Source organism: Zea mays, chromosome 9 (assembly GCF_902167145.1).
Source record: "Zea mays cultivar B73 chromosome 9, Zm-B73-REFERENCE-NAM-5.0, whole genome shotgun sequence".
In the NCBI taxonomy this organism is placed as follows: domain Eukaryota; kingdom Viridiplantae; phylum Streptophyta; class Magnoliopsida; order Poales; family Poaceae; genus Zea; species Zea mays.
In genome coordinates, this window is record NC_050104.1 from 14,317,825 (window position 1) to 14,341,832 (window position 24,008).

Below are 24,008 nucleotides of genomic sequence, written 5' to 3' on the forward strand. Positions count from 1 at the left end.
AATGTAGAAGCCTTCCACAGCTTTATTAACATGTTGAAGATAAAGGAAATCGTTTTGTAAAATAATGGGATACCTTCAGTAAGATAAGCTTGTATTGCAAATGAGGTATCTCTAGAATAACCTTCAATATCCAGAAGAAGCACATTATTGGGTTATAGAGGATTTCAAACCAAGCCCCACTGACACGGACAAGACTTAGAGACATCTATCAAAAGGAATGTTTAGCACCAACCATAAGCACATTTGTTCAAACATTTATATGACTCGAAAGAGAAACAAGATCATTATGATAACAGAGTTCTTACCCATGCAATAAACTGGGAGCATGTGAAGAATAGTTCATAATTTTTAACATCCTTCCCTTCAAATTTCTTCTTAGCTAGCATAGTCAATCCAAGCAAAGAAAGGCAGGCTGCAAAACCAGGCACACCGAATGCAAGCAACTTCTCCGATAAACTTCTTGTGACGTTCTACAACAGTAGAACTATTATTATACATAACAAGGTACAAATAATGAAGAACATAAATTAAATAAGATAATTGTCAGGTAACAGGCATTAAATGTAAACAGAGCCACTCTCCTTGGGCATTGCTTCTATATGGTGTTAAAATGTAATTTGTTGTTTTTACGGTTTGCCTTGTGTCAAGTTTTCTTGTTTCATTAAGTGCTTTAATGCAAGAACATATAATATTATTATGTAGTACTGGATCTGGATGGTATATTATGCTGCCAGCTGCTTGAATCCTCCTAGTATTAGTATGACCACCAAATTTCTGAAATCTTGATCCAGTTTCAATTATCGACTTATTCATGAGTAACTGAAGGTGCTAATTCTACAATTACATAGCTATCTCCAGTAGAGCCCCTAAACGGGTGCGTATGTGCATTTTGTGTGCTCGCGAGCCACAATAGCCCCTTCCAGCAGAGCGCAGATGAGGACGCGGAAAATGTGCGCTCACCCTCCACATACACCAAATCTATGGTTTCTCTCTCCTCCGTGGGTTTATTTGAGCGTCTACATGCCCGGTCTATTCGAAGCGTCCTCTCATTTGCGTGCTCGCATATGTACCGTGACCGCTCAAAATGCATATTCGCATATGGCACCTACTAGGGATAGCCTTATGACGAAATCGGTAATGCAACATGCAAGCTTTACTTGAATACTCCAAATGGTCTACCGTAAACAAACATGTGAAATATATAATGCGATATAAGGCCTAATACATTGACAACGGACAGCAAGGTATTGCTTTGTAGGCATAGAATGTAAACATAACAATGAATAATCAGAATTCAAACTGAGCAGCAGTAAGTATAGTAGATGGCACTTGGCACCCTTATTTTTACCCCCTCTATGAGCACAACGCACTTACATAAAGTACGTCTGAACAGTAGTCCCATACAATTAGTACTACAGCAGGAGGCAACTATCTCCGTCATTAATGTGTCACATCAGGTCAAAATATGCAGATAGAAACAAGTAAAATGCAAATAGGAACAAGAAAAGCTATTCCAAAATAGTTGCCGCTATAATATTTACATTGGTTAGAATTTCTCAAATTTAACTAGATTTATAGAAAATATTATCAACATGCATTTACATCTCTAAATAAATTTATTATACAGATAGATTCAATGGCCTATCTAATAATACTGGTTATATACTATAAAATATATTTGACTAAAGTTAAAAAGAATTGATTTCTCGAAAACAAGAACAACAACTATTTTAGGATAGGAGTATCTCGGCTGTCTAATCCCTTACAGTTTTTGAATGCCAATATGTCATGCAAAAGCAGAATCTGGAAGAGACGATGGTTAGCAACTAACTTTCCTACGAATTCCAAATAGTCAACATAGCCTGAATGTTGACAGCGAAATGCTCCTCGAAATGATCGCAAAAATGATCGATTACTTTATTAAACGGAGAAGTAGTAGATGATGCAGAGCAAAATCAAGTACCTGAGCTCTGTTTGTGTTCCTCTTGGCGAGGAAGAGCCCAAGTGCAGCAACCGCGGCGATCGCATTCCCAGCGAATCCCAGCACCGTGCAACCACGACAAAAGTGTTAAGGAGAGACCTCAGAACAACACCAACGGCAAACCACACTCGAGGACAACAAACCACAGAACTGCAACTGCAACCCACTCGAGATCAAAATCAAAAGGCAAGGATATAAATCCGCGAAGCACGGCCCGAAACGCCTCCCGTCGACGTCCCATACCTGCACCGAGAGATCGCCGCCCCAAAACAGTCACGGGTTAGGACCACGTCGCGATCGGTAATTCAAAAACCCCAGCGTACGTCCGGCGCCCGGGGTAAAAATAAAAACAAGTAGGGTTTTGGCGGGGTTTAGGAATCGCACCGCGGGGTCGCCGGGGCAGACGAAATCCATGGAGAGGGAGGCGGCACACGGCGGAGGAACGCTGACGCCGCCGCGCCCGACGGAGGACTGGAATCACGAGCACCGGCCGGCCTCGATTCCGAGGCAGGCGGGCGGGTGGCGAGCGGAGTGGAGACCGGTGGAGAGTAGTGCGTACGTCGCGCCGTCCCCGTCCCCGTCCCGTCGGCAGTCGTGGAGTGGTGCCACGCGTGTGATCCACCGTTCGTTTGTTCTCGACTTCTCGTACAGAAAGGTCACCAAAGTGTGGCTTCGCTTTTTCCGTTATCACATCCTAAAGGTGATTAGCACATGCAGTAACAAAGAGCAGCGCCGCTTTCGGCATAACCGGCGATCGCACTAGCACCGTAGCCCGTAGCGCGCTGCGCGCGGCCAGCGATCGAGTGGAGAGGGGCAGAACCGCCGGAGTGCCGAACGACGGCGTGAGCGCAGCGCCGCTGAGACGGCATGAGGGTCCAAGTGCAACGACGGACCCACTGTCAGTGATGGTTTAACTTGAGGGTCCCCTGCTTCGTCTCAGCTCTGAAAGTAGCGCGCGTCGCGCATGCGGATCTCCACTTTGCGCGAGTGGGCTCGGCTTTTTGCTTTTGGGCTTTGGTCTTCGGCCTTTGGGATCCTTTGTCATTTCTGTTCAGTCACGTGGCTCGCACATAGGAGGAGCGGGGAGATCAGAAAACGATAGGCGATCCCTCCGCGGAGTCTGCGCTGTACGACGGCCGAGCTCCCAAGCCGTCACCACTCACCAGGCCGAATAACTGAACACAATGATATATTGGGCCGACTGCGAGAACACACGACATCCCCACAACAAACAGACCACCAACTCGTCCAACAAGGGGCCGCTTAAGGTCTGACCGGTCGGACCATGCACCTCGCCGACTAGCGGATTTTGCTGGTCTCCTCCTCCCCGATGGGCCGGCCCGCTCTGCTGGTTGCGATGTTCGCTTCCAAACTGCTCTGTGCTCCAGTAGTTCCGCGAGTCCTCGAGATACGTTCGAGGTCTTTGGGATGCTCCAGTTCCTAGCTCCATGTAAAGCAATAGTTTATAATATCAATTTAAATAGTTTTAAAAATATTTTTATTCTAAATAATAAATAAAATGACTTATTTAAATATCTTTTAAAGTCTTACACCTTCGGTTATATAGTTTTTTATAGCATCTAATGACCTGCTCTAACAATTCTACTAAATTTTTTTAAGCTGAAGCTATCACAAACAGGGCCAAAAGAGAAATAAATAGTAGAGCATCTCCAAAAGTTCTCGCAAATTGACTTCTAAAATCAATCTAGAGCTTATTTAATTAGAGGTGGATTAAAAGGATTGAAGGTGATTAAATCTCTTTCTAATCAAATTTGAATAAAAAAATTTAACCTTCATCAATCCCCTCCAATTCAGATGCAATCAAACAAGATCTTAAGGGTCATCTCAAAATATATTGGGATAGTTTTTAATCATTTCTCCAACAGTTCCCTTAAATATGAATCAAAATATTTTAAACTATACCTGATCAGCCTTAAGCCCACGTTGATATATTTTATAGGTGTATTTTTTTTCTTTAGCGTTTTGGCGTTTGCCCAACCACCAAACCTGTGCTGCCATCAGAGGTCACTGGTGAAACATGGGCAGGCGTGGCCGGTGAGGGAAGACCAACAGCGAGGTCGAGCGACAACGGAGGCCTGATCGACGATAGAGGTCTAATAGAGGGTCGTGCGACAATAGTTGCGGGATAACGGGTGGCGGCAAACTATGTTTCATGGGAGAAAAAAATCTCTGTTTTGTAGCTATAAATGAGGGAGTTTTAATGATTATAAAAAACTATGATTACTTTAGAGAAGTTGTTGGAGATACATTTTATGTTTTCCAAAAGAACTTGATTCTAAAAAGACTTGGCGGGGTGGGGGGACTCGGAGATGATCAGAGTACTAGGAGATATATGAAAGGAGCAAACGTATTGCTCTTACTATTGCACACAGGAGCTAAGAATTAAGAAGAAAATATTTAACCGTGTTCAGAACTAAAAATATTTCGTGAGATATCATATAGAATAATACAAAAGTTACGTAGCATATAAAATAAAAATGAATGAATGGAATAGTCAAAGTAAATAAGTATAAAGAAAAATTAAAACATATCATGAAATATCTTATGGGTACCGACAACCTGGTGACTAGATGAAAAGATATCATGGAATATTCAATGTATAATACGTGAACTGTTGGGAGCCTTCGTCTTCCGAAGGTTCTCAAAAACATAATTTAACAATGTCTTCCAAGTGTGGTTTATGGATAGGTATCTTTGGATTTATGATAAAAACATACACGATGAGGAGTTTGATCGTGACGAAGGTTGGCGTCGCTCTGAAGCTATGCGAAAGGTAGCTTCGGCTAAATCGCAGAAAAGGGAACCGACTGAAAAGGGAAAAGGCTGTTCAGTCCTCATAGATTTTTCTATAAGCCAATAGTAAATGTAAAGGCCATAATTGTAATCTCTCATATGCTGTGTCCTGTGCCTATAAATAGATGAACAGTACTCACGTATTGTTCACGTTGACTTTTACTTGCTTTTGCATCACGCTTATGTTTTTTGCCTTCTGTTAAGCCTAAGGTACTTTTGTAATTCAATATTGTTTCTGTCTTTCCATGATAATATAATAAAAATGAATTAATAATGTTATATGATTGTTTATGTTGTCTCTTATATTTCATATGCTTCTTCTTTTATTAACTTATACTGCAATCGTGAAGGTACGTCCTTCATAACCTTCGTCTGAAGATCATTATATCCTAAGGGGAATAATGCTTCGAAGGACGAAGGACATTAACATTTAATATCTTGTGTTGTCTTGTTCTTAATTCATAGTATTTGAGAACAAATCCCCAACATGAACAACCTAAGAACATCTTATACATACGATAAGGTTATCTCCAGTAACTTACACATCCATATACTCATTTAAAATTAATTCTACAAACAGTGAAATCTACAGTTCAAAAATATACAAAACGGTGTTTGAGGTGACTATATGATGAACTACTGGATAAAGTCTAAGAAAATGAAAATATATGGTTGAACATCATATCAATACTCTATGAATAACCCGAAGCACATCACAAAAAAAATTATTTATATTATTGAACGTCCGAAGATTACACCATGGAACATCACATCTATAATTATAATGCCACATATATACATAGAATGTAAGAAATAAACATTAAACATGAAATTTTTAAATAACTAACTATAGTACACTAAAGAAGAAAAATAAAAATAAATAACAAATGTTATGAAAAGGAAAAATAATGAATAAAAAGGAAACTTAATTGGTTAAAAATAGAACAAAATATGAGAGAGAAAATAGTAAATTAGTAAAAGGCCACGTGATAGACAAAATGTAAAAAAAAAATAGCATCGCATCGATTCTATTCGAATAGCCCACAATATATCATGTAGAGCATGTGAACACCACAATAAGACATAAAGGAAAAATAAATTTTATTACCTAACCATCACTCTAAATAAAAACTTTTTCAAAGAAACTCCTTGGTGACCTTGATCGGTTCCTCTTAACCCAGGAGCATATCATCATTCTCTCCAGAAGGTTCCTAATGCTTTCTACTACGATAAGGACTCCAAATTCGCAAATCAACATTGACGTTTCCTATAATCAACCTAAATCAACTAGGAGCCAACCTGACAACCCTTTTTGTTGACCCAGCGACATTTTTTGAGTTCTCACTGAACAAGGTGTTCCATGACATCTTGAAAACTTGTCTAGAACTCTGGTGCATATGTGAAGAGCTCAAGATCAACCCCCTTCTCTCTACTCAAAATCATTTGATCCAGTGGAACGTTCGTGGATTTGTTGGACCATATGGTTGTAGAATCATGATTCAACAGAATCAGTTAAGTGAGCTCCTCTTGTCTTGGTCCCATATGTTAGCTCTGAAAGCATCATGATGTTCAAGAGGAGATGAATTGGGCTTCACTAAAAATTTATAATATCGTCTATCCTTATGAATTGTGAGAACCATACGGTGATAGTGCTTTCCCTATATATACAAGAAAGTTCTCTATAATATACATTATTATCATGTTACGAAACTTAATTAGGGTTTAATATGTCAGGTTGAAGAAAGTTTACGGGGTCTATTAGAGTGAGTATTATTGGGAGTAAGGTTGTCCGCAACAGATAGTGTAAAATAGTGAATTTGCACTGTAGATATTGTTATGTTTGTAAAGTGAAATTTGAAATAGTGGATAAGATATATAATGGGCCTATGCTTCACTGGCACGCTAATTTTTCCTTGCAGTAATTCTTAGAATTTCGATTGCATCAACCTGCTTTCCAAACGATTTGCACCATGATCGAGACTAAAAAAATTCAACTGATTTCACAATGATATTGTATATTAACACACGTTCCTTTTGCTTTCTAAAGCATGACTTGGAACAGTGTACCTCGTGCAATAAAATGACCACGCCCCTCCCCCCCTTCACCACATCATAGAAATTTGAGCTATACATTCCACATCATCACCTTTTTCTTTAGAAAAAGATGAATGCGAAACAAACACATATCGATCAACTTTTTGGTCAGAGGACAAAGCTTTGACAGCTAAATAAAGACTCACCTTGGCTCAAAGCAAAGTGTCATCTTTTGCAAGTTTTGGGCACATCAAACGTCAAACATGATCAGATTATTTACAAAATCAGAACAATTATCAGAGCTAGTTTGGTGGATAGGGAAATAGAGGGGATCCATGTGGGAGAATGGATCCCCTCCATTTATTTGTTCACCAAACCATCTCTTAGGGTTTGTTCAGTTAGGGGAGGATTGACGGCGATTGGAAGGGATCAATCCACTCTAAATTGAAAAATTTCTTAGGACTAGCTTGAGTACTCTAGTATATATTGACAATAATCCATATATATTGAGGTGGATTGGGGTGTAAATTAATCTAATTTACACCCTAATAGACCTCAACACATGTGAATTGAGGTCAATACTAGAGTACTTAAACAAAGCCTTAAGGGGAAAAGGTTAAAAAGGACAATTCTTATAAGAAAAAATGTTGAATGGTGTTGAGGTGAATAGAGGAAACTAGTTAGATGTATGTGTATTGTTATGGCTTTTATTCATATATATATAGGTAAATTTTGTTTTAATAAAACATAAAAATATATGTTAAGTTGGTTAGGTGAGTGTGTATATAGAGCCAATAACCAATATTTAAATTCTTACTTATACACAACTTTATAAAGTGGGAAGACTCACAACGACCTGGAATCTTGAAATCAAGAAACTAGTGCTTTATATAGTAGAGAAATTAGCACACACAAATACGAAGTAAGCATTTTTCACAAATATAGTAGAGCACGTTCTTTTTATTAAAGAAAACATTGTCACACAAAAGAATTCAAAAGGACATACACGTACTAGAGTTGAGCTGACTACGAACATGTTTGAATCCACTTTCTAAAGTTTAAAGCTAACTTTAGACAACTTATTTTAAGTTCTAGATATAGATTTTAGAGGAGACAATGAAAAATTGTCCTACTTGCACTAGCAAGAACAAAGCGAGAAACTAAGGGCATGTTCGGTTTCTAGTTAACTGCAAACAAGTTAGTCGAGTAAATTGAAAAAATAACTTTAAGTAGAAAAAAGTTAGGTGGATTGTGGCAAATTAGGCAGCGAACCAAACAGACTCTAAGGTTGTGTTTTGGGAAGCTACATCTCTAACAAGTCATATATTTGTGCCTTAAAAATTTAAATATAATCTAATTTGAAATGTTTAGAGCCAAACAACATTTACATCTCCAAAAGTTGAGTCTTATATCATTTCATTAGAAAATACATCGTGTTATTTAGAAATAAAAGGTTAGGAATAGTGTATAAAACACGAGGATATGGCTCCAGCAAGTAGTATATGGGGTTCTATATTTAGTACTTGAGAGACAGAGTCTTATAATTATAGGATATTTTTTATGAAATGGGACTCATGTTAAAGCAGATTTTTTTGTGTTAAAGTCATGTATTTTTAAAATGTAATTTTGTTTAGGACTGATCTTATGTTCTAACATTAGATAACGTGTCCATTATCCCATACTATCTGAGTTCAACTAGATAGTCAGATTTTAAAGGGCATCTACGCCGAAAATGAGAGAGACTTGGCTTATTACGGTATGTACAATGGTGTTTAATATAAAGACTCTTGAGTTGTCTAAAAGAGTATTTTAAAAAATCGTGGAGCCATCTCTCCATGAAGAGATGTCTCTCGCTCGTAACCCAAGTAGTAACAAACGCATTGACTTTCCTTGAACGAATACATCGTCTGTTATATCTATCTGATGCTCTACATATGCATCCACTTCTGGTTTTTTATTAATAGATTACATTTATAAATACTCTATTGTATAATAGAATCTCTTAGTTGTCTCTTGTGCTTGGAGAACCGTTTTGGTGTCTCTTCACTATACATGCCTTAGAGCATCTCCAAGAGACTATTTTTTTGTTCTCTATTTGACTCTCTATTTACCTTATTATAAATATTACACTTTATATGTAGCATCTCACTCCAACAGACTATCTATCTATTTTTGCTAGTCAGGTGGCTAGCCAAATTTGGCTAGTGAGAGAGCCAATTTGGAGAGCCAGATAGTTTGGCGAGTCAGATAGCTAGTCTGTTGGAGAGTTATTTTGTTGTTAACTAGCCAAAATTTGACTTGACGAGTCATTTAACTAGTCTCTTGTAGATGCTATTAAGGGCGTTCCCAATGGCTAGCTATTTCACTAGCTAGATTCACCCTCTTTCCTACGTGGATGGAAAATATGAGGAAACCGAGAATAGCTAGTGACGAGCAAATAGAGAGGGGATTTCACGTATTCCAAGAAACTGAGTGTATTACATGTGGGGACCAAGTAGTAGTAGTGAGATAATATTATTTTTATTCTTCTCTCATCTCAACATCAGCTAACTATTTGAGACAGCTATTGCGGACGCCCTAAGGCTATCCGCACTCATATAACTCTAAATTTCTACCTTAAAAGGAATATTCTGTTACTGTTAGTAAAATTTTCTACTCAATATCATAACTCTCTATAGTCATATTTACTCTATATCTCAACTCTATGCCAACTACCAGATATTATATTATTTTTTTTATTTTTTTCATTCCTAACCTAAGGTTGTCATATCCATCATCTATATCTGTCATTTACAGTCTCCTCTAAAATATTTCATCATCTATATCTCCTTGCTCTCCAACGTTCTCTAAATCACGTTTTCTATACTCAAATACGTATATTAGAGATAATTTTTATTTTTTTTGTACATACCTACTTGTCATACTCTTAAATGTATTATATATATTTTATCTTTGTTAAACCGGTTATTTAAAGTATTCAAATGGATAGAGAACCGTTTAAAGAAACTCAAAATTTAGAGAATCCAGCAAGGTCCTCTAAATTTAGAAGACCGTTTAGAGGACACGGCTGGAAAACGTAGATGACCGTTTGATCCTCTATATTTAGGATGGATGACTGTTTAGGGCCCTTGCTTGCTGGAGCCAACCTCTTCTTCACGGGCACACATGCACACTATGTAAATAACGTTTTTGTTGCACGCCCCTACTTACCGTAGGCTATGCCGTTCTCCACTGCAGCTCTTTTGGTACTGTATAATACACTCCAATAGGATTAGGATAGAGTATTTTGTAAGGTGCCTCAGCGCAAACAGCCTAATTAAGAGATATATTTTGTCATGGATTTGGAGAATCTTCTCAAACCACACACAGACTCTACCAACAAAGCTTTCATCGAAAGCTGTTTGGCAGTTTCTGGCGAATTCCTTGCGAGTGATAAAAGCTTGAGATTGCTGCATCAGCACAACATTACTGATGGTGATGCTTTGGCTTTGGAGCCAGCCCTGCCTGCTAGGACGCTAGGTTACCAAGGTTACTAGGGTGCTCTTTTTGTCTCTTGCAGGAGCGGCAGCCCCCCTGCACTGCACTCCCAAAAAGGGAGAAACAAAGGCAGGCCTAGTGCTGTACTAGTACTACGGAGCAGTAGCCGGCATTGAAGCGCACCACTGCCACTGGACAGCTCTTCGGTTTTACTGTTCTCTATTAATAAGGCTGATGTTTATTTACCTTTTAGATTATAGTCCATGTTTTGTTACTCATTCTTACGGTGAGATAGATTTTATCGGCTAGAAACCAAACATTTTTGTATTCTATGCCTTGGATAATGTGCTGCATCACAGAATCTCCAATTATCAACCTTATGAATTGCATTTTCTTGCTTGGATAGTGTGCAGTGTGCACTATCCAGATTCCGAAAATTCTGCTTGTTCCAAACGTCGCCATAATTTAGCTTAAATAAGTTGGAAGTTAAACAAACAACACAGATTATCGGGTAAATTATGTAATCTAGATACCTAGACTATAATAATACATAAACAAGTTAATATATGCTTATATAGTATATACGCTGGATTATAGTCTTGTAAGCAAATAAACATGGCCTAAAATCAAACACAGTGTTAAGAACATCCCACTACTGCAATCCAGCAGGGGCTGAAGAGTGTTGGCTGTTGGGTTTGGTTTATGACCACCCAAACTTACTTTTGCCGTCCGGATTATACATATACTAGCACTGCGGCGGTGAAATATGTTGGTCTCTAGCAACCAGATTGTTTCGCATATTGTGTATACCTAAACCTCCAAGAGAAACATGCGTTCCGTTGAGGCTAGTGTGCCACTGTGCCTGTGCCCAAATACGCAGAGACCTCGAATAAAAATAACGGTGTGCAAAGGGGCTTGGCCGGAATTTGGTCCAAGCACCACAACATAAATACGGCGAGGGGGGGTGACACTGAATACTAGGCAAAGGTGGTGGCGCAACGCAACACAAGACAAGCTGCATGCAGAGATTCGTGTCCAGTACGTACAGTACGTGTAGAGTACAGTACACAGAGCGCCCACGCCCTTGCCGCCTTTATTTCTGACAGGGCACGTCCCGCTCTCGGTATACTACTGTACCGTGCATTTACGGTATCCGGAGCCGGTACGTATAAGTACGTGGGTGTGGTCGCACGCACGCGTACGCACGTCTTCTCCTGCACGCGTCTCCGAGCCAGTGCCGGCAGGAGCGCACCAAGCAAAGATCGACAGCGCGCGCAGCGAGTGACGAACGGCCAGAGCAAAAAGCCGGACGTGGACCGCCGATGGCGACGTCAAAGATCACGCGCCAGCAGCGTCAGCGCTCGCTCGATCCAGCGGCACGCAGCAGGGGCAGGCCATGGTGGTCGCCTGCCGTCCTGCCTGCCTGGCTGGCGCAGGTGGAGCCGCTGGAGGGTGGGCGGGAAAAAGAAGACGGGGGCGACTGGCGACTGGCGACTGGCGAGGCGACGAATAGTTTGGCTGCCCGCCTGCGCCAGCGCAGGTACTACTAGTGCAGTAGTGCACAAAGGCAGCGCAGCGCGCGAGCGAGGCCGAGGCATCCACTGCTGCGTCTGCGTCTGCGTCTGCGTGCATGCATGCACGGCCACGGGCGCCGCGGCAGGCTTTGTGAGTTGCGAGGCCATGGCACGCCACGCCACGCCACTACGGGCTACGGCACCGGCACCGGCAGCAGGAGACGGGCAGCGAAAGCGTGCGCGGCCAGCGAGCATCTCATCTGAGAGAGAGACCTGGCCGGCCTCAAAAGAGGTGCGGGGGAAGGCGGCAGCGGCCAGGAGTCCCTGGCGGCCGGCCGGCCGGCCGGGCTCGCGCATGTGATTCCGTCGCGCGAATATTATCGGGCACAAGAACATTTTCATCGTCGCCGACGACCGTCGACCGATGCGAGCGAGAGGCAGGCCGGCGGCAGGTGGGGAGGGCGCTGTCCTATGCGTTTGTTTTACAGCCTTACAGTGTACAGTACCCCCATCGACAGCAGGCCGAATTTCTCGATTCCTGTTGAGGTCATGTCCATGGGTAAAAAAAAAACATGTTACAATTGAATATTACATTTACTTGTAAATCTAATTGTATCATGTCTGTGCAATAACAATTAAAAAATGTTAGTCAAATTGTTATATGCGTTTGCACCTTAGGGCAGCTCCAACAGTGTTAGAAGAGGGTAGTTCACAGGATATATTTTTTTGAGTAAAAAGAAAGAGAAGGATAAGATTTATCTTCATGAAGAGTCAAGCTCGTACATTTTTATATGGAGTTAGAATGTTAGATCCATCAATGGTTGCTAAACTTGTCAAGAGATGCTACTTAAATCCACGAATTTTGAAAATACATTTCTAGGTTACTGAACTTGTTAAGTGATGCACCACATCCACACATCACTAAAACTTGTAGAAACAATGCATCGCAGGTCCATTTTCAGACCAAACGGTCCACTTCGTTGTGCTACTTAACAAGCTTAGGGGCCGCTCATGCATTTAACTCCTTTTTATTATATATATGTGTTTATGTATACATATTTTTCTGTACTAAAATATATTATGTTATTTAATTAAAGCAAAAAAAATGTTTGAATTTTTGGAAAGTAAAATAGACATTTATTTTAAGACGGAAGAGGAAGTATACAAAGGGGGGGAAAAGGAAAATCATGAAAAGTTTTGGTGAGACCACACTAACCGACAAGGTACACATAGGTAGGGCAGAGGCAGTGTCCCGGGTCAGCCCTGATCGGCATCCACATCGGCACCCCTTTTATCGAAAGGAGCAGGAGACAGGAAAGCTCTTGCTCTGCACTTGCCCACCATCCCCCCTCCGTGGTCCAGACGCTAATCTCCCATATTTGACTGTTTAACGGCCGAGGTGAGGACTGAGGACCATGCCCAGCCTCTAGGCTCTACTAGCGATTAGTGATTGTGATGGTCGTCCCCATCGTCCCTCCCCGGCTCCTCCATTCGTCAGGCGCTAATCATGGATCATTGGAAACCAGGAAGAATTGTGATGAGATGCGTGGCAATGATCACGAGGAGCTACTAGCTCTCATTGGCCCTGTGGTCCAGCGGATTCTTAATTCCAACCGGTTAATCAGCCTAGCGATTAGTACCAAGCACTAATCTAGGTTTAGCCCCGGTGATTTACAACTATATCCGGTGATTAGCCGCCGCCACGACCACCTCCTAATTGCTGTTAAATGTTAAAGGCTACTAGCAAGTTGCAGTGCTTAGGTGGGCTGCCATCGTCGACACGGCGTGCGCTTGGATGCGAGCTAATCATGCATGTTCACGGAGAATCCAGGGAAGATAGACTAATGCATTTTTATACTAGGGAGGTGTTTGTTTCTAAGAACTAATTTTTAGTCTCTAATTTTATTCAATTTTAGTCTATAAATTGCTAAATATAGTTTTAGTTTATGTATCTAGCAATTTAAAGAATAAAATATATGAACTAAAAATTATTCACTACAAACAAAACACCCCCCTATATATGTTAACATCTTTCCAAGACGATTTTTGAATGTTTTTGAGAGCGTCGGGGGAACTGTACGTACTACATCTACATGCGTGGCGTGGCGCCTATGGGGCCAGCTGGCAGTATTTTTTAGATGCTAGCTAGGCTAGCTGCTGCATGCACTGTCGGTATTTATATCAGCGTAAGATCGGGAAGATCTATAGTAGTAGTACGTGGAACAGCGTGTTTGACGCGACGCGATCTGTTTTGCTTCCAGATCGAATGCTTTTTGTCCTATCCGATCGCTAATCATGAGCTCCAGCGTCACGGCCCTTGAAATTGCTCTGCTACGACATTCCATTGGGAATAATGAACACGTCTAGGATCTGCTGGTTTATGTTGGCAGATGACAATTTGAATTATATAGAACTTTTCTTCATTCGAGATGGTATACTTTGTACATGGTCCCTCTATTCCGAACGTGGTTGCGAAACGACACTAGGAATGTGAGTTTTAGGAGAGACAAGGGAGCAGGCCGGTATTATGTTGAACATAAGCATGACTTAAAACCAACACACGAGGTTAAGGTCCCAGTGTACGTAATACACCATATGCCGTTACAACTCATCTCTTTCTTCTCGTCGATGGATGGACATAAATATGAAAAAAGATTACAAGCTTATATATAGCACAACCGAACATCATAACATCCCGGTTCTCCCCTCATCTCTTGGTTATGGCGTAGGTTCTAGCCTATTTATCCTAATCCACCTTTATACCAGCTCTATAATAGAGTGTGGCGAATATCTATCTAACTAGGAGAGAAGTCCTCGATTGAACAACCAAACTATTTTTTTTATACGACCATCCTTTCTTTAAATGTTATTCTACACCTCCTTTTGATAAATACTTGGTTTCTATCATATATATGGACATGTATGTAGATCCATGCCTTCAACTGTGCCACAACATAGGAGTTCTCCTTCAGTCGGCTACCATACGCATAAGTTACAAGAAGTTATTGAAGTCGTAAACAAACTGAGTTGTGAAGATGGGTATGGATGGGCGGGGTTGTAGTTTTTTTCTTCCTATTTTAATCCATAAGGGCTTTTTTCAGTTTGGTGGGGATTACATTGGAGGTCAATGGAAGATAGCTGAAAGGTATTAAAGGGAATTAAATCCTCTACAAGCTAAAATAATGTCGTGGAGAAGAATAACTAAACTAACCCTAAGAGGAAAAGTTTGTACAATGGCATGCTAAATAATTGGTAAATCACAATCACGAGAGATCGAAATTAGCTTTGTGGGAAATGATTTTTAGGAAGTTTGCATGCCCATATAGCAGTTGGACCCAAAGCTCAAGCCGATGAGAAAAATTGTGACAATTCACGTATACATCAATACTCCCGTGATGTATAGGCTTCTTTCGGGCTCAAAATAAAAGTTAGGTATGGTTTATTTTATTTAATCATGCTCACCGTGACTTGAACCTGATAACGGATAACTGCAGTATCATATTGAATTGCATGGTCAATTAAGTTAGACGAACTCCAACGGTAATCTATACAACCATATAATCCACCACTTTAGACTTTCAAAAAAGACATACCTACCAAATCACTCTCGCACTCATAGCCTCTATTAACTACATCAAACAAATTTGATTAAGACTTAACACACCATAAAAACCAATGGTCCAACAACCTCCCCTTCTTACCCTCTATTTTAAACTTCACTTTATAAAACAGTGCAGTCTAATGTGGGAAAAAAATATTTTGCACGTGTTCATATATACACGCTTCGGAGAAGATGGTCTAATAAGTAAGTTTGCGTGAATGAATATAAATGGACAGTTAGGTCTATACCGTGTTGAGAAAAAAAGAGAGAGAGAGCATATATCGGTCAGGGTCATGGATATATCTTTTCCAACACGGACTGCGGGTGTTTTGGCATTTGACAAGAGGTACTGTGTGTCATGCACGGTTGCATGCGCTCCTCCTCTCATTGATACGATACGCACACAAAAACCTAATCAAGTACTAGTAGTACCGGCCGGGAGCACGGAGTAACATGCTGCGTTGATGAAAATATGGATGAGGCACGCGGTCCTCCTCCAACTCCCCATCCAAGGACCAAGGCTGACTGCGCACGCTGCACTCCATGATTACTGGTGGCGATTGCGTGATCCGAAAAAGAGATTCGGCGAGCCCCCACTGCGGAGGACACCCCGCTTTCCGCTTCGTTTTCGTTAGTCCCGTCCGGCGGGCCGGCTGGTGGTGGAGGAGGTGGACGCATGCCTGGCCGGCCTGTTGCGTTGCCCAAAACAACACCAAAGCTAGCTCGACTAGCGTTCGTCGGCGTCTGACGAAGCAATGCCTGGTGGATGCAACGCAGCTCATCCGACGGCGCGAAGCGATGCGTCGCCTTGTCTCATGAGTTGTGACTTGAGGCCGCTGCCCATGCCCAGCCAGGAGGCAGGCACCGCGCCCACACACACACACTGTTCATGCTGGATGGCCAGCAACGGGTAGCGGCGGCCTCTATGGCCACCAGCATCGCCTCATCGGCCGGCCCCGACTCCCGACTCCCGAGCCGCGGAGCCGCCCCCACTGACTTGTGACTTGCATGCAGGGCAGCAGGGGCCAGCTCGAACCCCAATTCCCAAGCAAAACTGGCAGCCTTTTTTTTCTTTCTTTTTTACGAGCACTGGCCTTTGCATCAGCAGCCACTGTGCTGTGCCTGCCAGCCCTGCCTGCAACTGCAACAGCGGCCGGCCGCAGCCTTGCACAGTCGCATTGCACCGCACAGGGGCTAAAATGGGAGGCTACTGCCTACTGCCCCGCTACAGCTACTCAGCTAGCGCCCGGCAGGCTTGGCTAGGTGCCGTGCCAGGCTAGCGGCCACATGCTGGGCGACGGCTGTATGCCTCGCATCGGATCCTAGAGCCTAGCGTTTGCGCTGGACGCCGGCAGTGCGGCCCGGCGCGTGGCGAGGCTGCGTTCCGGCTGTTCCCCCAGTAGCTCTAGTAGCAGTAGGGACCGGACTACCGGAGACACCGGACACCATAGGAATAGGATGGAGCGAGCCATGGAGAGAGAGACCTGGACCCTCCCGTGCCGTGCCGTGCGCGCCTCGTTACGTTGACTCATGTGTCAACAAATGCCGACCATTCTGTGAGGTCTGTCTCCACTGTAAGCTGCGGCTCTTTCAAACCGAACCAGTTTCTACAAAAAAAAAAATCCATGCTGTAAAATTCTCTATGCACAGGACATGAGTACACACGTCCTAAGGCTGCACTCGAGTGTCATGAGTCCTAAACAATTCCACCCTGTGACTGTGAGATGATGCTAGCAGCAACGGTGACATGCCGTAGAAACAACTGCTTTGGACGCCGTAGTCAAACCCACGTGGTTTGGGTTTTCGCTCCCCCTTTCTTTCTTTTTTTTTTCCTTTCCCCACCACCACCCCTCTAGCTTTGGAGCAGGATAAACAGATCTTTTCACCCGCGCGCAAAAAAGTAAAAATATTCATTCACCCGATACGATCGATCGCAAAGGGGATGGGAAAAGCTGGGTTCTACACGAAAGTACTCCTGCTACCACTACGGGAACGCTACTGTTCCAAATCCATGCGTCGGCCTAGCTGACAAAGAAACAAAGTGCAAGAACTCCCCGACTTTTTTTATATAATATATATAATAAATATGCGGAAAAGAAAAATAAATGGGAAGACCGGACGAGGTGGCTAAAATATAGTAGTAGTATAGCGCAGGGCCCCAGGTCAAGGAGGCCGAGACCGTCACGGAGAGGAAGACGAGCACGCGTAGCAGCAGCAGGAGGCAGTGGTAGTAAAGGGGCAGGTAGTAGTAGTAAATGCCAGCCTCCTCGCCTCACCAAACCAACAAAACAAACCATCTGTCCTCGGCTGCCCCCGTGCGTGTTTCTTGGGACTACTACGACCTCTGCTGGTGCTGGCCCTGGCCTGCGCCCTCAACAGAAGAGCGACGAGAGAGAGCCCGGGGGCAGAAGGCCAGCGCCCAGCAGCAGGAGGAGGAGGCGTGAAATGTAAGCAAGCGGAGGGGAGGGACACGCCGAGCTGAAGCCGCAGAGAAGCTGTCGTCAACTGAACTCCGTCTCCCAACGAGAGAGAGAGAGAGAGAGAGAGGTAGCACAGCAGCAGCAGGGCGAGCGGCGCCGTGTTTCCTGCGAGCCCGTCCGGCCGCCATGAAGTTCATGAAGCTCGGGTCCAAGCCGGACGCCTTCCAGACCGACGGCGGCGGCGGCGACGCCAGGTGATCCCCTCCTGTCCTACACAATCTTCGTCCTCCTCCTCCGCCTCCGCCCTCTCAGGCCCCAGCCATTGCTCCCGCCGTGACCGAACGGCAACGCGTACGTACGTGTTCTTGGCTGCGATCTCGGCCCGCTCTCCCTCTGTACAAGAAAAACGGACGAGGGCAGCAAACCTGTCTATCGCCATGTCTTCTAGTTCTAGCGTCTCTGTTTCGGTAGCACGAACAAGAACAACGCAATGCCATGTGTTTCATTCGTGCCTGCCTGCCTGCACGCCTGGCTCCTAGGATTAGGTCCCTTGCTTCTCTCTTACCTGCGGTAGCATTAGCAACGCTGCGTTCTGTGAACGAAGAGCAAACCAAAAAGAAAGGGCTTTCTCTGCAAGCGTGGATCTTTCGGCGCGTGTCTGGAGTTCTTGATTCGTCGAGTTGAAAAAAAAAAGAGAGAGTGCCTTTTCCGTTGGGTTACGGTGTCACAGTCACAGAACCTGCCGGCGTGCTGTGCCTGTGCCGGGGGCTGCCGGCCTGCCGCTGCTCGTCATGAGTGCTCGTGTACTACGTGGTTCCACTCCACGGCACAAAGCTGAATTGACCCGGGGCGACGGCCCACCCTTTTTCTCGCCACCAAAAAGTCCCTTTTGGTTTTGGCTGCGCCAACACACTCATAGCGGTTGTAGAAGTAGTTGTGGTGTGAGGGAGGATCATGAGGTTACGTTTTTTTTTGACTGCCTGTGATGAGGACCACATTTGGTGCATGTTCTTCAGCTTTGTTTGGAGGTCTTGGACTTGCTCCTAAACTTGCAAATGCTTGCCTTCCATTTCTGTTTGAAGCCCACCATCCCACCCCTACCCGTGTTTCTTTTTTTTCTTCTCCCCTGTTCTGTACCTGTATGTGAGTAGGCTTTTGATTGAACATGGACAGCAGCTTGTGAACAGATCCATTTTTTTTAAAAAAAATATTGTATGTTTTGTGCTTCAAAGTCTTGTCTCCATTTCTAAAGAAAAGTGGGTGCTTTTCACTACTGCCTTTGTTTCTCATGGAAATCAGATCTACAGTGCACTCACTTCAACTAAGCACAAGCGCAAAAAACAACAACAGAGCCTTTTTTACTCCCAAGCAGCGCGAGGTAGGCTAGAGTTACAATCCAACGGAAAGTCACTAAACCAAGTTTATCTTTTCATGTCAACTTTAGTCCTCCCCCTTTTATTATTATCATCGTGTCTTAGAATTCCATTATGTTAAAAAACTCAGCCGGGGAGGAAATGGTGCTCCAAAACATTGATTCCAACCGAGAAAACCCCCCAACAACATCGTAAACCGAGAGCGGATGAGACACAACGAGTTAACAAAAGCTTGAAAATTCGTCCCCAAGAGGAATCAAATCCAGGACTTGAAGTGTTAGTCGGAAGCCTTAACCTCTATACTGGAGACGTTTGCCAGAATTCCATTATGTATTGGTGTCTTTGGAGGTATTGATGTATCCAAATTATCTCAATCGATGTTAAATAAGTATCTTTTTTTGAGAAAAAACGGAATAATGTACTGACTTGCTGTGAAAGGTGTAGTCGTCCTGTTGTGCTGCTAACCGGTAGACGTTATTTCTGCGTTTTTTTTTCTCTTTCGTATATGAACGTGCCTTATGAATATATTCATTAGCAATCATGTTATGTTGACTACGCCAATCTCATATTCTCACGCAGATACGTGCTGTCAGACCTTCCGTCAGACATCGTCGTCCATGTCGACGACGCAAGGTTCTACCTGCACAAGGTAACTCCACACCATTTTTTTTTAAACTTAAGTTACGAACCTAAGTAGAGAGGTTAGGTCGCTGATTGTTCCCCCAAAGCTGATGCTCTGTACTCGAGAGTTAAAAACAATGGATCCGCCAAACATACAGCTTATCAGCACACGAGAAGATGCCGCAATAGTAACGTCTTTTGTCAGGCGCCACCTGTAAATTTGGATTTTTGCTGCTCTCAGAATCTTTCCCATGGTTCCTTTGCTTCTGCTGGGTACCATGCGATTAAGGAATGCCCTCCTCTTCAATACTTTGACAAATATTAATGCTACAAGAAATCTAGAAACGTCTACTGTCTACGGTCTACTGTCCAATTATACGGCCAATTCACTGTTAAGAGTTTTGGTAAACTAGTCTCTGAAAGTTTGGTCACTCTGGTGTCCACTTTGCAGTTCCCCCTTCTCTCCAAGAGCGGTCTGTTACAGAGGCTGATAGTAGAGGCGAGCCAGAACGGCAGCGACGAAGTTGCCATACAAGACGTCCCTGGCGGAGCGAAGACCTTCGAGATCTGCGCGAAGTTCTGCTACGGCATGGTGGTGACCCTGAACGCGTACAACGTCGTCGCCGCGAGGTGCGCGGCGGAGTACCTTGGGATGACCGAGGACGTCGAGAAGAGCAACCTGGTGTTCAAGATCGAGGTGTTCCTGAGCTCCGGCATCTTCAGGAGCTGGAAGGACTCGATCATCGCGCTGCAGACCACCGACGCGTTGCTGCCGTGGTCGGAGGAGCTCAAGCTGGTCGGCAGATGCGTGGACTCTGTCGCTGCCAAGGCTACCGTCAGCGCGTCGAACGTTGTGTGGTCGTACACCTACAACAGGAAGTCTGCGTCCTCGGACGAGATCGTCGAGGCTCGCAGGAGCTCCCAGGCGGTTCCCAAGGACTGGTGGGTTGAGGATCTGTGTGAGCTCGATGTGGACCTCTACAGGCGTGTCATGGTTGCGGTCAAGTCGAGGGGGAGGATCCCCTCCGATGCCATCGGAGAGGCGCTCAAGGCATACGCCGCTAGATGGCTGCCTGAGTGCTGTGACGCGCTGGTAGACGACGCCTACTCTGGAGCGTACAAGCACCTGCTCGAGACCATCGTCTGGCTTTTGCCCTCGGACAAGGGGTCTTCGGGGATCTCCTGTCGTTTCTTCCTGAAGCTGCTGAAATTCACTGTCCTCGTCGGCGCTGGGGAGCTCCTGAAGGAAGAGCTCATGGACAGGACTGTGTTGCAGCTCCACAAGGCCTCGGTCAGTGATCTCCTGATCCCCTCCAGGCCTCCGGCGCAGACCGTCTATGATGTCCAGCTGGTTCAGACACTCATCGGCAGGTACATGAGCCATGCCGGGGTATCTCAAGGTGGGATTTTTCTCAACGACCTTGACCAGGAGATGTTTGAGACGAACGTGGACGGTGAATCTTTGCTAGCGTTGTGCAAGCTGGTCGATAGGTACTTGGCTGAAGTTGCCTCTGATCCAAATCTCTCTGTTTCGAGCTTTGTGGATTTGGCGACTTCCATGCCTGAAACAGCCAGACCGACACATGATGGATTGTACACTGCCATTGACGTATATCTGAAGGTATGTGTCACAGCAACCACTTTGTTTGAAACCTAGGACACCTAGCTAAAAAATTGTTCGCCCTGTGATGTCCAGTTGCATCCCGGCCTACCCAAGATGGAGAAGAGGAAGATTTCGAACCTGATGGACGTGAGGAAGCTGTCCAAGGGGGCGTGCATCCACGCGGCGCAGAACGACCGACTCCCGCTGCGCGTGGTGGTCCAGGTCCTCTTCTTCGAGCAGCTGCGCGCCGCGGGAGCCGCCGCCGCCGCTGGGACGCCCAGCGCCAGCGTGGCGCGGTGCATAGCGCGCCTGGCGGAGCAGGAGGAAGAGGAGGAGCGCTGGAACGACGGCCGCGCGCTGCCGGAGCCCCCGACCCCCGGCGCGCTGAAGAGGCAGCTGGGGAGCCTGAAGCTGCAGGGCGACCACCACCAGGGCGCGGGCGACGACGGGCGGCGCCTGGTGGCGCGCAGCAACAGCGTGGCCAACCAGAGCAGCCGGATGTCGCTGTCGTCGCGGTCGCGGAGGATCTTTGACAGGCTGTGGGTCGGCGGAGCGAAGCTGCCCGGGGAGGCCGCCGCCGCGGGCAAGGGGTCGTCGGACACGTCCGGGAGCTCGCAGAGCCCGCGGTCGTCGGCGAAGCCGCCGGAGTCCAAGTCGTCCAGCTCGTCGTCAAGGAACCGGCGGTACTCGGTCTCGTAGGCCGGGGCCGGGGGCCGGCCGGTCGGCGGCGGAGGCTGTACAGAGAGGAAGGAGAGCCTGGTCCAAGCCTAAACGTAGCTGCTGCTAACTTTCAGAGTTCATGTTGATCTCGTGCTGCCTGCAGTATGTGGCATGCAGCTAGAAGAAATCTTTGTTCTGTCAGTCCAGTTGTTCTATCTAATCTTGAGATAATCCCTGGTTTCTGTAACAGACTTGGAAACTATGATTCAGTCGAATTCTCCATGAACTGGGCAATCCTTTTTGGCGGCTCCACCACTCGTGTCATGTGCTTGATGTAAAATGCCGTAATAGTCTAAATCCAGGTTTTAAATTGAGCCAAATTTCATAGGTAAAACCGATATGCGTACTACATATAACAATATATAGACCAACATAGTAAACAATTGAATAGACATTTTGCCTCACGTCGAGTTTGTCGATACCTTTTTTTTTTACGAAGGGGCGAAGCCCCCTATTTCATTAAGAAATAGGAAAGTTTGAAACATCCGCCACCCCACGGTAAAACATCCCAAAAGATCGAACACGGCCAATACCCTATCTAGACTCTAATCATTATCACGAGATCAGTGAAGAGCCTACGATAACAGGAAAAGTTTTGGTCTACGAAGAACTACATAAGATTTTCTTATTTACAGCCCAACAAGACAGGCAGAAGCCACAAAAGGAACTGAACAGTCTAGCCAACAAAAGACAGACAACTATCCACATCAACTTCCAAGTTCCAGCTTCTAGATCAACCAGAAATACGCCTGTCGAGAGGGCACCACCCCAAGGCCCTTCCGAAAGCTTCACTTGTCGTCTTTCGGATTAGCTTGCTTCCTAGCACCACCATTTTTTGCTCCTTCTTTTTCTGACGAATCGTCCAAGAGTCCAGCCAGAAGCAACAAAGAAAACTGATGTTAGACGGATCAAGTAAATGACTTTTTCCAAAGCACCAATCATTTCTAGTGCGCCAAATAGCCTAAAATAAAGCACCACAACCAAATAACACTAGATGAGCCATTTTGTCTTTTGGTTTACATAACCAATTGTCATACAGATTTTTAATATTTTTCGGAATCATCCTCAAATTCAAGGCAACTTGAATTACTCTCCACATATATTGAGCAATGGGGCACTGAAAAAACAGGTGATCAATAGATTCATCCACCCCACAGAAACAACAATTCAAAGAACCAATCCAGCACCTTTTCTTCAGGTTGTCCTTAGTAAGAATTTTATTTCTTACCACTAACCAGAAGAAAACCTTGATTTTATGAGGCAATTTAGATTTCCACAAAAACTTATATGGAATCAAAGTTTGATCTTCCATTTTCTTTTTGTACAAAGAATTAACTGAAAAGCCTTTTTTCCCAGAGTCCACACAATTTTATCCTCTTGATCAGATAGTATTACCTGATTACAGCAATTTATCAATTCATCGAATAACAACCTCAAATTACCCACAATCCTTCTTCTGAAAGTAAGAGACTCAAAATTCGATGTGAAAACCTCATTAACAGAAACATCTTTGTCATAGGTCAAGTCAAAAAGAACAGGAAACTGGTAAGACAGAGGTTGATTACCAATCCAATTGCTTTTCCAAAAACTAGTCTTCAAACCATTACCAACTTCTGTTTTACAATATTTGCAAAAGTTGTCTCGTAAACTCAGGATTTTTTTTTCCAGAAATGAGAATCATTTTGTTTTTGCTTAACTAAAATAAGGGGTTTTCCCTTAATGTACTTACTGGCAATAAATTTTTGCCATAAGACTTTCAAATTTTCAATATTCCAAAGCCATTTAGATAGTAAGGAATCATTCATAAACTCCAGATTTAATACACCCAAACCACCCTGATTTTTTTGTCG

General features: G+C 44.2%; 2 protein-coding genes across 5 annotated transcripts in view; one reads left to right on the plus strand and one right to left on the minus strand.

Moving 5' to 3' along the window:
* LOC103637972 (ABC transporter C family member 13) overlaps positions 1-2,647 on the minus strand; it is a 38,635-nt gene extending 35,988 nt beyond the window's left edge. Inside the window, exons 1-5 of one of the 3 annotated variants that reach the window (XR_004852552.1) lie at positions 2,366-2,598; positions 2,178-2,224; positions 1,964-2,048; positions 306-470; positions 74-205 (exon numbers count right to left, since the gene is read on the minus strand). Coding sequence is in view for 2 of the 3 variants with exons in the window: in XM_008660967.3 (XP_008659189.1) it covers positions 74-205; positions 306-470; positions 1,964-2,048; positions 2,178-2,224; positions 2,366-2,395 (459 nt within the window). In the remaining variant the exon portion in view is untranslated. Of the gene's footprint in view, positions 1-73; positions 206-305; positions 471-1,963; positions 2,049-2,177; positions 2,225-2,365 lie in introns of all 3 variants that reach the window. The other 2 variants (XM_008660967.3, XM_008660968.4) reach the window with 2 other exon arrangements.
* A 14,947-nt stretch (positions 2,648-17,594) lies between these two features.
* On the plus strand, positions 17,595-22,410 carry LOC100279255 (uncharacterized). 2 transcript variants are annotated; one of them, NM_001360950.1, is made up of 4 exons: positions 17,595-18,095; positions 19,794-19,863; positions 20,287-21,456; positions 21,532-22,408. In NM_001360950.1, exons 1-4 carry the CDS (start codon positions 18,028-18,030, stop codon positions 22,135-22,137), a joined length of 1,914 nt encoding a protein of 637 aa, NP_001347879.1. In that variant the 5' UTR covers positions 17,595-18,027; the 3' UTR covers positions 22,138-22,408. The 2 variants fall into 2 exon arrangements, with proteins under 2 accessions (NP_001347879.1, XP_008658463.1); XM_008660241.4 differs by lacking the exon at positions 17,595-18,095 and adding an exon at positions 18,115-18,869 and having other exon boundaries at positions 21,532-22,410.
* The last annotated feature ends 1,598 nt before the right edge of the window (positions 22,411-24,008 follow it).